Source organism: Ornithorhynchus anatinus, chromosome X5 (assembly GCF_004115215.2).
Source record: "Ornithorhynchus anatinus isolate Pmale09 chromosome X5, mOrnAna1.pri.v4, whole genome shotgun sequence".
NCBI classification, from domain to species: Eukaryota; Metazoa; Chordata; class Mammalia; order Monotremata; family Ornithorhynchidae; genus Ornithorhynchus; species Ornithorhynchus anatinus.
In genome coordinates this window covers 19,781,031-19,796,736 of record NC_041753.1, presented here as the reverse complement: position 1 = coordinate 19,796,736, position 15,706 = coordinate 19,781,031, and the positions used below count along the sequence as shown (strand labels likewise).

At 45.7% G+C, this 15,706-nt stretch overlaps 1 protein-coding gene across 1 annotated transcript; it reads right to left on the bottom strand.

The window, feature by feature from the left end:
* Positions 1 to 2,338: 2,338 nt before the first annotated feature.
* On the bottom strand, positions 2,339 to 7,865 carry LOC114807926. The gene is made up of 2 exons (XM_029054800.2): positions 7,432 to 7,865; positions 2,339 to 5,163 (listed from the first exon to the last, which is right to left on the bottom strand). The coding sequence occupies exon 2, from the start codon at positions 4,805 to 4,807 to the stop codon at positions 2,888 to 2,890; it is 1,920 nt and encodes a 639-aa protein (XP_028910633.1). The 5' UTR covers positions 4,808 to 5,163; positions 7,432 to 7,865; the 3' UTR covers positions 2,339 to 2,887.
* Between the last annotated feature and the right edge of the window lie 7,841 nt (positions 7,866 to 15,706).

Here is a 15,706-nt window from a genome sequence, read left to right as displayed (position 1 = left end):
AAACATTCACCATTAGGATTCCTATAAAACATCTACTTCACTGAGTTATGAGATAGCAAATACAAACACAACACTTTGGCCTTTAACCCTCTAAGGGAAGAAATAAGGAGTATTTTCTATCATAGTGGCTGTAGAGTTATTTTTACATGTGCATTGTCAGCAAGTGAAGGTTAACACAGATAAAATATTTCTTGTACCAATGATTCCATTCTCTATTGAGGCAACATCTGTTGAACAGTTGATCACTCAAGACCCATTACATCAGTTTCAAATCTTTCTGAAACTTCCAAAGAAGTTGAAATCGCCTTGGCCCAGGTAAAAAGCCATGATGACTCCATTTGTCAAAATTGTCCAGAAACTGTTACTTGTTGTGGTCTTTCACATTAGAAGAAGGCGGCACTGTTTGTGCTCAACCAAAACAGTGTGGCTAGAAAGTGAATTTGGCCAGGAAGTACCTGAAGGAGCTCAGACATGGAAGTCAGAGGACTTGCATTCATTCCCCGACTATCACTTGCCCACTGTGGGATCTTGTCAAGTCACTGAACTTCTCTGAGTCTCTGTTATCTCATCTGTATAATGGGGATTAAATTATCCGTTTTCCTTCCCCTGAGACTGTGAGCCCCAAGTTGGACTGAGACTGTGTCTAACCTGGTTATCTTATATCTACTCAAGTGCTTAGAACAGTATGGCTTTGTGGAAAGAGCAAGGACCTGGGAGTCAGTCACTTGGATTCTAAACCTGACTCTGCCAAATGCTTGCTGTGTGACCTTGGACAATCCCTTAACTTCCCTGGGCATCAGTTCTCCTTTTCTCCCTTCTACTTAGACTGTGAGGCCCATGCAGGACAGGAACTGTCTCCAACATAATTCACCTGTATATACCCCAGCAATTAGAATGGTTTTTCATTCATTCATTCAATTGCATTTATTGAGCATTTACTGTGTGCAAAGCACTGTACTAAGCTGTTGGGAGAGTACAATATAATAGACACATTCCCTGCCCACAACAAGCTTGCAGTCTAGAATTTTTTGACACATACTAAGTGCTTAAACCCCAAATGCATCATACAGAAACCCCTAACCATTGACTTTCCAACACTAAATCACCTTGTCCGCTCTTACCTCACTCCTCTACTCTCCTACTACAACCCAGCCCATACAATTCTCCCTTCTAATGCCAACCTACTCACTATACCTCAGTTTTGTCCATCTCACTACCAACTTTTCGCCCATGTCCTGCCTCTGGGCTGGAATACCCTCCCTTTTCATATCTGAGAGACGATTACTAGATCCACCTTCAAAGCCTTTTTGAAGGCACATCTCCTCCAAGAATCTTCACTTGACATAGCCCTCATTTCCTCTTCTCCCACTCCCTTCTGTGTCACCCTGACTTGCTCCCTTTATTCACCCCCACTCCCAGCCCCACAGCACTTATGTAAATATACATTTCTTTATTTATACTCACATTTGTCTCTCCCTCTGTACTGTAAGCTCATTGTGGGCAGGGAATGTGTCTGTTATATTGCTATGTTGTACTCTCCAAAGTGCATAACACAGTGCCCTGCTCAATAAAGTGCTCAATAAATGTGACTGATTAACAAATGTCATAAAGAATAACAATTATTACTAGTTATTATAAGTCATTTGAGATCAGCATGGCCTAGTGGGAAGAGCCCAGAACTGGGAGTGAGAGGACATAAGTTCTAGTCCAAGTTCCACCACTTGTCCTCTGTGTGATCTTGGGCATCACCCAACTTCTCTGTGCCTCAGTTTCCTCATTTGTAAAATGGGGATTCAATACCTGGTCTCCTTCCTCCTTAGATTGTGAGCCCCATGTGGGACTGGGACTGTGTCCGACCTGATTAGTTTGTACCTACCCCAGCACTTACAACAGTGCTTGACACACAATAAGCGCTTAACGAATACCACCGTTATTATTAATTCAATAAACTTAAGTGTAGTAGCCAACTATGAAGTAACGATGGATTTTCTGGTGGAAAAGTGACAGAACAGGCTTGTTCCTATTACTACCGGTGTGTCTTGATGTGAGCTTGGAGGTCGAGGTGAGAGGTACACAGCTAATTCCTGATGAAAAGGGCAGCACTGATTGTTGTGCAACACTTGAAACTGTTAGCTTCAAAAGTGCTCCTTGACTAACTTGACCATGGACCACCCCAGGCCAAGTCAGTGAATTTGTTCCTAGAGCTGGCCCATCTCCCATTGACCTCACTCTTGATGCCTGGTTCCTGTGAATCACCAGAGGCTGTATCCTCTCTTGCCCCCAGAGTGAACCCTTCTCCCCCCAACCTCTTTCTTGGTCCCAAGCAGAGCACACAGAATTCAATATTGAAGGTTTATTACCCAGGTACTCTTGTCCTGAGGAGCATATGTTACAGGCACAGATTTCTAAAGATTGAGTCCCTTCCCTCCCCATAAAGTCCACCTTGGCCTTGCTTTGGCTCATCATGGAAGTCCATCTGTCATCATCCCAGCTCTTCCTCCTCCGTGCATCTCTGGACATCCCTTTTATGGTTCGCATGTTGGGCCTTGTTCTGCGTTCAGTCGACGTCACATCTTCTGGATGGAGCTATGGGCCGTCTTTGTTTTAATTTCTCTACTGTGTTTGCACTAACTCTCCTATTTACCTCTTAGTACCCTTGAGTTAGTTCTAGGTTTCTACTCAACAATATCCCCCCCCCCCCCTTCTACTGTTATAGTTTCCCACCCTAAACTTGCTTATTTTATTTTTGCCATCATAAGCCCATCACTCCCTCTTCTCCAGAGTCTCTGTTTCTCCTTACATGTCCTCACCTTCTTTTCTCTTGCAGGCCTCCGTGACCCCCAGAGCTGAGTAAATCCTTCAGTCTCTGGACAGCTGTCTGGTGGCTCTAGTATTTGCATAGGATGAGCAATCCCATTACAAGCACAATACCTGCCAGGATGGCAAGTACCCATGCGTGGATGATGTTTATCAGTAATGACTCTGATGAACAGAGAAACAACCAGTCCTTCTCCCACCTTTGACAGGTTTGGCTGTACTCTTTGACTAGGGATACAGCTTTTTCAGTGGCCATTCGGAATTGGCTCACCACAATCTCCCATGTCTGTGTCCCATTATCCCAAGCCCTCGAGACCCTTTCCAGATAGCCACTATCCTCAGAGGTTAGACTGGGTGGTATCAGGTTCCCTCGTCCGGCGGGTCCTTTGACATCTAATGCTTGGAAAACTACTTTCCCGCTGATATTGACCCAACAGAAATTGTTGAGAACCCACCAGCACCCACTCATGAAGGCCTGGGGTCCCCATTCCCCCCAGGCTTGGGTTCGCCTCTTGATTGCCCTGCCGGTTAAACTACACTGGGTGTACTGACCATCCCCCAAGTACCAGAGTCTTCTAGTGGTAATGATCCAGGACACCGAATAATTCTCGTCCCCCTTTTGCCTTGAGGGACACCAAAGGCTGACCCTGAGGTTCCCGGGGTTGTCTGGGCTATAGGTCTCTGAGGACCAGATGTTGATTTGTATGCCATTCCAGGTTTCTACCCAGGTAAACGCCAGTCTTACCCATTCCCCCTTTTCCACAATCCCAATTGGAAACTGACAGAATGGTGGCCCAGACAGTCTGCATACCTGAATGCTATACTGCTGCCTTTTTCCATAGCACCCCACTACCAGGCCCGGCCACTGAGAAGGGTCCCTTACTGGGTGCGATTTGGAGGGTAAAAAATGGGTCAGTTCTTCTAGCCCCTTCTGCAGGTATACTGCCTGTTGAATATACAATAGCATGGTGAAAACTATTCTCTGGGCATCATGCCCCCATGCCCCTGCAGGTATAATCTGGAACAGCTGGCCCATCATCTCACTCTGCTTCTCTAACAACTCCTTCACCTTTGCTCTTAAGAGATGTAATTGGGTCCACTCCTGGCTAGCGGTTTGGAAGGCAGGAGTAAAGACCTCCTCCAACTCCTGGGTCCCCAAGCCTTGATTTATTGCCTGTAAATTAGTCTCAATGACCAGATTCCATACCCCCATTCCCAGTTCTGTTATTCCCCAAACATGCCTCTCTGGCCAGGACAGCTTAATCCAGATGACTTGGTGGATTCCAATCCACCCTCTGCAGGTAGCCCTCACCCAGATGATGTAAGGGAAACATTCTGAGTAGGACCAGCTTGCCCAAAAGGCCTCAATGTACCAAGTTGTCACGGTTTCCCTCACGGGACCAGGCCTGATGTGTACTGATCTGTTTCTCAGGAGGGCCTCGAGGGGTCTCTTCTTTAGGACGGTGTTCTCTGCTAGGCCTTTCCTGACCCACTGGGGAAGCCGTGTAATTTCGACTCTGGGTCTCTTGCTTAACGTAAAATTCAATTGTTTTTTCTGGCTCAGCCCCACCCAAGAGATATCTCGGTGGTCCCTGTCCACATCTGTCCTGAAGGTGCTGTTATTTTGTATGACTGGAAACTGGTCCTTCCCTATGGTGGTAGGGTTGCCCAGATCCTGGGTGAAGATATTTAGAATCTGGTTCAGCCTAGCACCCCAAGGACCCGGCAGAAGTTGGCCCAGGACCTTCACCAACCAAAGCCAATCGACTGCCTCAAAGGCGGTGGTATTCTGAGTGCAAACACTCCAATTGTGGGGATTCTGTCTTTCTCCCCCTACCAAGTGGTTGATGCCCCCATTATTCCAAATCATCCTCATGGCAGTCTCGTTCCAGCTCTTTAGGGAGATCTGGGTTCTTGGTCTTGAGATCTCTTGCCTCCAGATTTCTGTCATTCCTAACATGAATAAGCATCTTGTGAGGATAGCCCTCATTGTGATCTCACTGTGGGGTGACCTGGGATATAGGAGATCTACTTCCCTTATCTACTGGACCACTGTATACCCGTCCCGAGGCACAGTTCGAGTTATATGAGTGCAAATGATGCTGTTGTCACAGCTAGAAGTGTGACCACTGTGCTGCAGTGCTTCCACTCCCCCGGCCCAGATCAGATCAGTTCCCTCCCAAGCACTTAAATAACAACACCCTACCACGATTAGACAGTTACAACAAAGTCAAAGAGAGACCACTCTTAGACCGGGCAGATGATACCAGTCTTCCCCACCTCCTCCTTTCCAGCAATCTGCTGATGCCCGGCGTCTGGCTGCTCCGCCCTCTCCTCAGTGGTCTCCTGCGGGAACAGAAGGAGGTTCCTTTGGATCAGGTATCCCTCCCTAGCATTTCACATATTTCAGTCGAGTCACATGTCCAAACCAAACCCAGTCTCTCTACCACCACCCGACAGACCGTAGATTCCCGGATCGCATCTGATACATGACCATAAAGGGGCCTCCCCATTGTGCTACTGTCTCGATTGGTCCCCAGGTTAATATTGAGAATTTAGAGAAGCAGTGTGGCACAGTGGGAAGAGCCCAGGCTTGGGAGTCAGAGTTCATGGGTTCGAATCCCGGCTCTGCCGCTTGCCAGCTGTGTGACTTTGGGCAAGTCACTTAACTTCTCTGTGCCTCAGTCACGTCATTTGTAAAATGGGAATTAAAACTGTGAGCCCCACGTGGGATAACCTGATCTCCTTGTATCCCCCAGCGCCTAGAACAGTGCTTTGCACAGAGTAAGCGCTTAACAAATACCACCATTTATTTTTATTTTTATTTACTGGGGAATTCTAGACTTGCACTTCAGGAAGCCCTCCCATGAAGATGTCTCAGTCGTTAAGAGCCATAAATATGTGTTACAAGATAACCTGCCTCTCCTCTGGGGTTTAACTAGTAAAGGTTATTTGAGTGAAGGGGTTTGGAGTCCTGGGGGGAGTACCCACAACCAGGAGGCATGGCTGATCTGGCCTCGGCACCCCTGGCCCCTAGCACCTGAGCCCTGGGACCAAGGTGCCTCATTATTGATGATGATGATGGTATTTGTTAAGTGCTTGCTATGTGCTGAGCACTGTTCTAAGTGCTGGGGTAGATACAAGGTAATCAGGTTGTCCCACGTGGGGCTCACAGTCTTCGTGGCTCAGTGGAAAGAGCACGGGCTTTGGAGTCAGGGCTCATGAGTTCGAATCCCAGCTCTGTCACTTGTCGGCTGTGTGACTGTGGGCAAGTCACTTAACTTCTCTGAGCCTCAGTTCCCTCAACTGTAAAATGGGGATTAAGACTGTGAGCCCCACGTGGGACAACCTGATTCCCCTATGTCTACCCCAGTGCTTAGAACAGTGCTCGGCACATAATAATAATAATAATGTTGGTATTTGTTAAGCGCTTACTATGTGCAGAGCACTGTTCTAAGCGCTGGGGTAGACAGAGGGGAGTCAGATTGTCCCATGTGGGGCTCACAGTCTTAATCCCCATTTTACAGATGAGGTAACTGAGGCACTGAGAAGTTAAGTGACTTGCCCAAAGTCACACAGCTGACAAGTGGCCGAGCCGGGATTCGAACCCATGACCTCTGACTCCAAAGCCCGTGCTCTTTCCACTGAGCCACGCTGCTTCTCACTGAGCCACGCTGCTTCTCACATACTAAGTGCTTAACAAATACCAACATTATTATTATTAATCCCCATTTTACAGATGAGGTAACAGACACAGAGAAATTAAGTGACTTGCCCAAGGCCACACAGAAGACAGGTAGCGGAGCTGGGATTAGAACCCATGACCTCTGACTCCCAAGCCTGTGCTCTTTCCACTAAGCCACGCTGCTAATTGTTTGACTGACTGCTGCAATCTCTGCTATTGTCACCACTCACAATATTGGCCTCCCCCTCTTACAGTCTTTGGGGCTCTGGGAAGGTCTGGGTATAGGTTTGCTGTGGAGGGTCCCTGTGGTTGCTCCGGGTGTTCTTTGATTTCCAAGATTTCTCCATTCTTTTGGTCCGTTTCCAATTCTAGTGCTGTAATCTCCTGGGCCTGAGTCAATTCCTGTTTGCTATGACCCATCTCAGGGTCCAGAATCTGGACTCTAAGCTCTTTGTGGGAAGGGAATGTGTCGACTAACTTTGTTACATTGTAATAATAATAATAATTGTGGTATTTGTTAAGCGTTTACTATGTGCCAGGCTCTCCCAAGTGCTTAGTTCAATGTTCCGCACACAATAAACTCTCAATAAATGATTGATTGATTTACTTTCATGACCTATTGCCTGCAGACAAAATCTCTATACTGCTATATTTCTTCTATGACCTTATTCTCCTGATTGAGATCAATCATCATCTCCCGTAGGGCTCCCCCCCAACTCCACCTAGAAATACCTGAAAGAGAACCCCTTCTTATTCTTCTTGGCCTTAGAGATTTTCCCTAATTCCTCATTCAGCCATTATTTCCAGCCCCACCATCGGTCCAGCGGACCGACGAGCCCCACATTCCCAGAAAATATGGCTGACCCGATGGTGCTCTTCAGTAGAGCAGCCCCCACCCCGATCTTTGAACAGGTGTTACCCAGACTCACCTACGGAGACCTTTAGCTTCTAGCACGCCAGTCCTGTAAGTGCTATTGCATCTGATCCACAAAGAGCAAGAAGATCAGTCTCTGCGTCCTGTTCCTCTGAGTTCCCCGGTCTCAAGCCTTATTTGGGGTTGTAGAATCACAGTCGTAGATCAAATACCATATTGGGTGCCAAGATGTTGCCCTGGAAACTCCTCCGTGACCAACTTGCCCGTGGACCACCCGAGGCAAAGACAGTGAGTTTGTCCCTAGAGCTGGTCAATCTTCCACTTCACTCTTGCAGCTCAGCTCCTGAAGCACAGAGCGAGCCACTCTCCCACCGACCCCGCTTTTGGCGCCCTTCTCAGCACGTGGCATTAAATATTGAAGATTACTCTGGCAGCTGTCCTGAGGAGCCCACGTTTCAGGAAAGCAATACAAAAATTGAGTCCCTTTCTTCCTGTTATAAGTCTAGCTTAGCCCCACCTTGTCTCGTCATGGAGGTCCATATGTCGTCATCCCAGCTCCTCTTCTTTGTCCCTCCTCTGGATATTCCTCTTATAGCTTGGATACTAGGTTACATTCTGTGTCCAGTCGAGGTCACATCTCGCTGATGGAACTATGGGAGACTTTGTCCTAATTTCTCACTCTTTTGCACTAGCTCTCATCACTCCCCCTTAGTACGCATGGGCTAGTTCTCTGTTTCTACTTAATCATATCACTATCTATCCACACATACTTTAACAGCTTCCCATTCTAACTGAGCATCCTTATCTTGTTCTTTTGTGGCAATCTTTTCACTCGGTCTTCTCCACAATCTCTTTTTCTCATGCCTCTTTACAGAAACCTCGTTTAACTTAGTGCATTTGTCCTTAAAGGACTGACTAGCTGAATGACAAATCTAACTCCGAAAGGACCTTCCTTGACCACGCGCTCCCAAGCACTGCTATCGGTGGAGTTGGTCCCGAGGGTGGCCTTTGGTACTTCTTTGTATCTCTCCCTCCGGCCACCTCTGGAGCGGGTCGCACTGCTGAGCTCTCCGTAGATCATTTTGGGAATCTTTTGATCATCCACCTGCATTAGATGACTGCACCACTGCAGCTGAACACTGATGGCCATCGCCTTAGTGCCTTCGATCCTGCAATGCTGCAGGATCTTGGTGCAGTTTGGCGTTTTATCCATCGGTGGCATTCGCTGAAGCATTTACTGTGTGCTTAGCACCATATTAAGCACTTGTCAGAGTACAACAGACTAAGTAGACATGATCCCTGTCCTCAAGGAGCTTACAATATAGCATGGGAGAAAGGCATTAAAAGAGATTACAGGTAGGAAAAGCAACCGAATATAAGGATATGTACCCAAGTGCTTTGGGGATGGGGGTTGAATGAGTATCTGAGTGCTTGAATCCACTGAATATGGATTCAAGTGCATAGGCAGCACAGAAGGGAGGGAGATTAATAAGGAGGGGAAATGAGAGGTGTGAACCATCACACATTTCCCCCCCCACCCCCCTCCAAAGCCCTACTGAAGGCTCACCTCCTCCAGCAGGCCTTAAGAAGCATTGGCATGCCATCCATGAATAAGGAAGGGCATGAGCAAGTGGGTTGCAGTGTTAGGGAAGGGATGTTTGAAACTGTTGGCAAGGTAGGCCCAAGATGGGGTGGAAAGAAGGAGGGGTTGGGGAGTTTGTAGTGAAGTCTTGGAACTTCAGCGACCACAGTTTCTAGACCCTGGTCCTAAGTAACCACAGCTACCAGTTCCTGGTCCTGAGAGAGTGAAGTTTGCCAATCTTCTACAGGTTGTGAAGGTACGCTCCAAGATGCAGTGGTAGGGAAGGGGTCTTTTGGGGAGGTGTCTGGGCCATAGGCCGCAAGACAAGGATGAGAAAGCAGGTTACAAGGCAAGAGACATAAAACAATGTTGTGATGACAACAAGAAGATAGATTTTGATCTTTGTCTTTAGGCCAATTCTCTGCTTAAGGGCTGCCTAATAATGATAATAATACTGAGGGTATTTGTTAAGCGCTCACTATGTGCCAAGCACTGTTCTAAGCTCTGGGGTAGATACAAAGTAATCAGGTTGTCCCACGTGGGGCTCACAGTCTTGATCCCCATTTTACAGATGAGGGAACTGAGGCACAGAGAAGTGAAGTGACCTTCCCAAAGTCACACAGCTGACAAGTGGCGGAGCCAGGATTAATTAATAAATAACAACAATGGGATTTGTTAAGTGCTTACTATGTGCAAAGCACTGTTCTAAGCACTGGGGGGGGGATACAAGGTGATCAGGTTGTCCCACGTGGGGCTCACAGGCTTAATCCCCATTTTACAGATGAGGGAACTGAGGCACAGAGAAGTTAAGTGACTTGCCCAAAGTCACACAGCTGACAAGTGGAGGAGCCGGGATTAGAACCCATGCCCTCTGACTCCCAAGCCCGGGCTCTTTCCACTGTGACTTCTGACTCCCAAGCCCATGCTCTTTCTGGGGACTGGAGGGAAGGGCAAATGCCCCGCACTCTCTTGTGACAGAGATCTTTATAAATCTGTAGACTACTCTGGCATTCTCTTTGATTTGGAACAGACAACCAATATGAGCCTACTCTAAGGTTTCAGTAGCCATAGTAATTGTACAGCCGAATCTTAAACTAGATCCAGGATTAACCTCCTCTCCTTGAACTGGTGTGTGTTCCTATCTTAAATCCAGAAGTTACTGTCCTCCTAAACCACTACAGTTCTTCTGTGAACACGACATCCAATCAATCAATCTTATTTACTGAGTACTTACTCTGTGCAGGGCACTGTGCTAAGCACTTGGGAGAGTACAGTACAAGAATATAACAGTCACGTTCCCCACCCACAATGAGTTTACAGTCTAGAGAGGGGCTTACAGCCCAGAGGGGGTGCTTAGAGTCTAAAGATCATCCACTGGTCTTTTCTCTGGTAGTTCACTCTCCCGACCGCTTCATGGGATTGGATGAGCTATTTGTATCATGGACTAAAAAACGCTGGTGATCTGTGTCATTTTAACAACTCCTTTGCCTGTGTAATCTGGGAAGTGTTGCACTGTGGCTCATAGAACAACAGTCCTCAAAATATCTTCTGCAGACAGAACGAGAGTCAGTGAACAACTAGACCGCCCCACTTTGGACAAACCAGGAAGGAGAATTAGGAGAAGCTGAGATTACCACTTTCCCCCAAGATCCACTGTCATTTATCCAGTCCAGTTGGGTGGTTGGATTGGGCCAAGTGAGAAACAAAACAGCCTAGTGAAAAGAGTGCAGGACTGGCGATCAAGAGTCCTGGATTCCAATCCTGGCTCTGTCCCTTGCTACTGTGTAACTTCGGACAAATCACAATCCCGCTGTGTCCCAGTTTCCTCCTTTGTAAAATGGGAATTCAATACAGGGATGTGTCTGATCTTCTTGTATCTACCCCAGGGGTTATCACAGTGCTTGGCACATGATAAGCACTTAACAAATACCACAATTATCCTTATCGCTGCAGAACAATGACCTTCTGTCTATGGGGTGTCTATGGGGGCAGATGACTACAGTTATTCAATCCCCAAAAAGTGAATTTTTTTCTCTTTAAGAATGTGGGAGAATAAGTAAATAAATATTGACTGTCAATGATGAAAGAAAGGCAAGGCTCTCTTCTCACCCCTAGCTTTTCACTAACCTTGATAGGAGAAACTCAGGTCACAAAAAAAGTCTTCTCTAAACCTAAATCATTCAATTAGCATGTTGCCTGAAATAAGAATACTGGAGCTGGGGAGGAAGGTGCATAATACTATTTTGAATTTTTAAACTCCTCAGTAGCCTGGTGAGAAATAACTATTAAAAGCCTTTTTAAAGTACTTGGCAGAGATCCCATCTCCCTACTATATCTTATCAGATCAGCTCTCAGTATACTAAATAATGATAATTCAAAATAAGCACCTCTCCCATGAGGTGGTAAAAAGAGACACATTATTCATAGATTCTCAAGGATTTTCCCTCCTCCCTTAACCTAATTTCCACTGGGGCAAAATCCAATAGCACAGCAGAGAGTTAAGAAACAAGGACATGGCACATTTTGTTGCCCACATAACGTTGAAATAATTGATGATACATTTGGTGACACCAACAATTTTATCAACATACTGGAAATTCTTTTCAAGTTCACATCTGTTTATTCCATCAGTAGATAATGCTGGATCCAGCATAGGAGAGAAACTATGACAGAGATAAATAAACAGTAACTCTTTTTTCTTCACTGTTTTTCTTGCAACCCATAAGGTTAAAACCATGTATTAAGCATTCCATTTAACTGCCATCTCCTTTCATTTGGTTACCATGTTAATGCAGTTAAAACTGAGACTCTCATCTAGTTGACAACACCCCATTTAAAGTGACTTTTCGGATTTGGAGATGGATTGCTCCCAAGCAAAATTAGCTTACCAGGAAAACACAGTCAAAAAGTATATTAATGAAACACGTCAGCTTTCCGCAAGAACAAGATTGCCGCAAAAAGTGTTAAAGAGTTTAAAAATTCATAGATGCCAGGGAGAAGATTTGGGAACAATCTTGCTTGCTTGAAGCTTTTAGCAGAGGGGAATTGCTAGGACATGCCTGTGCTATTTATTTAAAATATGCCTTTTGATAGAATAGAGCATTACTGAAAAAACATAAAACCACACACACTGCTGCAGGTGTGTGTGCAATTGACATCAGTGGATACCAAAATGAAACTTACATTTTAATCAGTCATTGCTTCATTTTTACTTATCCAATTACCTTTTGACAAAATAGTAAATGAAAGGGCCTTTTATTTCAATAGCATCATAATGCTAAAATAAGAATAACCACACAAAAGCAACCTGAAAGCCTTTGTTTTTGACCATGATTCAGATGAGAAAGTGAGAGGGCGCTCACTCAGGGAAGACCGTCAAGAAATCACCCCAACTTAATAATAATCGCCGCTTTTGTTAAGCACATCTCACGTGCCACGCACTGCGCTAAGCACTGCAGGACAGTATCCATCTCATTGGGGGCTCACAATCGAAGTAGAAAGACAACAGTAGAAAGAATCCCCATTTTACAGGTGAGGAAACAGACACACACACTTCTCTGCTGTGTGGTCTTGGGCAAATCATTTCACTTCTCTGTGCCTCAGTTACCTCATCAGTAAAATGGGGACTAAGACTCTGAGCCCTGTAAGAGACAGGGGCTGTGTCCAACCTCAGTTGTTTCTATCCACCCCAGCACTTAGTACAGTGCCTGGCACATAGTGAGGGCTAAACAAATGCCATAAAAAAGAGGCCATCTCTGATTAACTTCATTTCCCCTACTAGCCCTCCCTTCTGTGTCATCTATGCACTTGCATCTGTACATCTTAAACACTGTGTTACTCAACCCACGCCCAGCCCATGGTCCTTAGGTCCGTATCCTTATATTCTTCTGTTTTCCCGATCTGTAATTGATTTTAATGTCTGTCCTCCCCACTAAATTTTGAGCTCCTCGAGGACAGGGACCATATCTACCAAATCTACTGTAGTGTAATCACCTAGGCACTTAGTACAATATTCTGCATCAATCAATTAATGCTATTTATTGAGCACTTATTGTGTGTGGAGCACTATACTAAGTGTTTGGGAGAGTAAAATACAACAGAGCTGGTAGTCAATTTTCCTGCCCACAAGAAGCTTATAGCCTAGAGGAGGATTTTCCGGACTAATGGGGAGTTTACACACTCCGCACTCAATAAATTCCATTGATTGATAGGCAGTAAGGATGCTTATTGAAGCCTACACCATGATGCGCAACTCATTTAAGAAATATGCATGAGAAATGATAGGAAGCCAATTTGAAGTGATCCAGGGTTATGCAAATGGAAACCAAATTAAAAACTTCTATGTGTCCCTGAAGAGTGTAAATGAATCTATAAGCATTGCTCCCACTCCTGCTGCTGATGGTGCAATCTCCCACTGGGAATGATGGACAAATCTCAGTTCTGTAATGAAAGACTTGGGTGAAGGAATTGATTATTAATGCTACAGTAGTTTTCACAGTACCACTCTCTCTATTCTCTGCCAGTCATGTTCCCACTGGGTCATAAAGCACAGTAACCCAGTAAGTAGACAGGGTCACAGCACATCGCCCAGTGCCTGCCCAGGTTTCTGCTATTTATGGCCGAAATGACTACAGCACAGTGCCAATACCGTGCCATGGTACTGTGGCCCAGAAACCACTTGCCTTGATAGCCTCTGAGGTTTTGATGCCCACCTTAGCCATTTATTTTTCAGGATTCCTGCTAGGCCTGTCCCCTTCCACCAAGAAGACTCTTTGTTCAGAATCTTAACCACTGATGGCATAGTCCCAGCAGGTGGAGTCAGGACTAGAACCCAGATCTCCTAGAAATTAGAGCAGTGCTCTATCCACTAGAACAACAGCCCAGCTAATACATCACTGCTATTGCAATACTGAAAAACTTAGATGGCTCCACCCAGGGCCCACTTCAGACACAAAATGAGTGGGGCAGCTGCCTCAGAGGGAGTTGCCTTAGGGCTACCAGGCAGGCAATGCCTCTTGAAGATTGGAAAGCAATCGGCTTACCTCTTCCAGTGTTGGAAACAGGGGAACAGCAGCATGGCCTAGTGGATAAAATACGGGCCTGGGAGTTCTAATTCCTGCTCTGCCACTCGTCTGCTGTGTGACTTTGGGAAAGTCACTTCACTTCTCTGTCCCTCAGTTACCTCATCTGTAAAATGGGGATTGAGACTGTGAGCACTATGTGAGAAAGGGACAAGGTCCAACCTGATAAACTTCTATCTACCACTGCAATCAGTCCAGTGCCTGGAACATAGTAAATGCTTAACAAATTCCACAATTATTATTGTAGTTATTATTACTTCTCTGGGCCTCAGTTACCTCATCTGTAAAACGGGGATTGAGAGTGTGAGCGCCATGTTAGACAGGGTCTGTGTCCAATCTGATTAGCTTGTATCTACTCCGGCTGCTTAAAACAATGTCTGGCACATAGAAGAGCTTAACAAATACTGTAAAAAATAAAAAGTGGAGGGGTAAAGACTCTTGCCAGACATATAGGAAAAGGTTTGAGGATTCAGCACATAATAACATTATTACATCAGGCTGCATGCACACGTTTCATTGTGTAATGGCAACATATGGAACAAGCAAGGGGCTTTAATTTTTCCCATCTCAGGGTGGTCAAATATCTGAAGCCAGATCGGGTTCAACCCTTATCCCAGACAAGTGAAAGGATCCTTAAAAGAGATGTCTTCGGTGATCTCCTTAACACTCCATCGACCACTGAGGATTAGAGGCTATGAAGAACAGTTAATCTGCCATTATGTGAAAGCACATTCTTTTCTCCAACATTTAATGAAGTCATCGCTGCAGTTAAACCCATGAAGAATGGAAATGTTCAGGCACTGATTTACACAGGCAATAACTACAAGCAGGAAAAGACCCACCTGCTCACACTCCTGCAATGCTCTTCATCGAATCCCTTTCCTCATTCACCCTATCTTCCTTTCCTCTAACCATTCCTACTCTTACAGCCTCTGGACTGCCCCAGGGCCAGGTTGTTCTTTCATCCCTTGTAATCTGGCTTCCCCTCCCTTCATTTCACAGAAACTGTCCTCTTTAAAGTCACTAATGACCCCCTTCTAGCCAAATTCAATGGCCTCTACTTCATCCGAATCCTCCTTGATCTTTCAGCGGCCTTTGACACTGTGAACTACCTTCTTCTCCTGAAAAAATGATCTCACCTTGGCTTCATTGATACTGTCTTCTGTTGATTCTCCTATCTCTCCAGCTACTTCTTCTCAGCCTCTTTCACAGGGTCCTCCTGTCTCCCACCTTCAAGGCTTAGTTCAGGGTCCCCTTCTATTCTCCATCTAGACCTCATTCATTCTCATGCTTTCAACTACCATCTCTACATGAAGGATATTTCTCTTCTCTGTAGACTCATATTCCTTCTACCTACAGGACATCTCTACTTGGATGTCCGACTGATGCCTCAATCCTAGTATCTTCAAAGCAGATCTCATCTTCTCACCCAAACCCTATCCTCCCCATGACTGGGCAGGAGCTCCTGACATGTAAGCAAAAACTGTATGGCAGTTTGGGAGGAAGAGACTGTGAAGCAAAAGAATATGGGGAAGATAAAATGATGGGCATTTCAGGAGAATGGCTGCCAGCACACTGCAGTTTAGGATCTGAGCTGTAGCCTAAGGCAGAGAATGATACTATGCCACTGTGTCCACTCCTTGGCACACACACCAGTGAGGGGCATC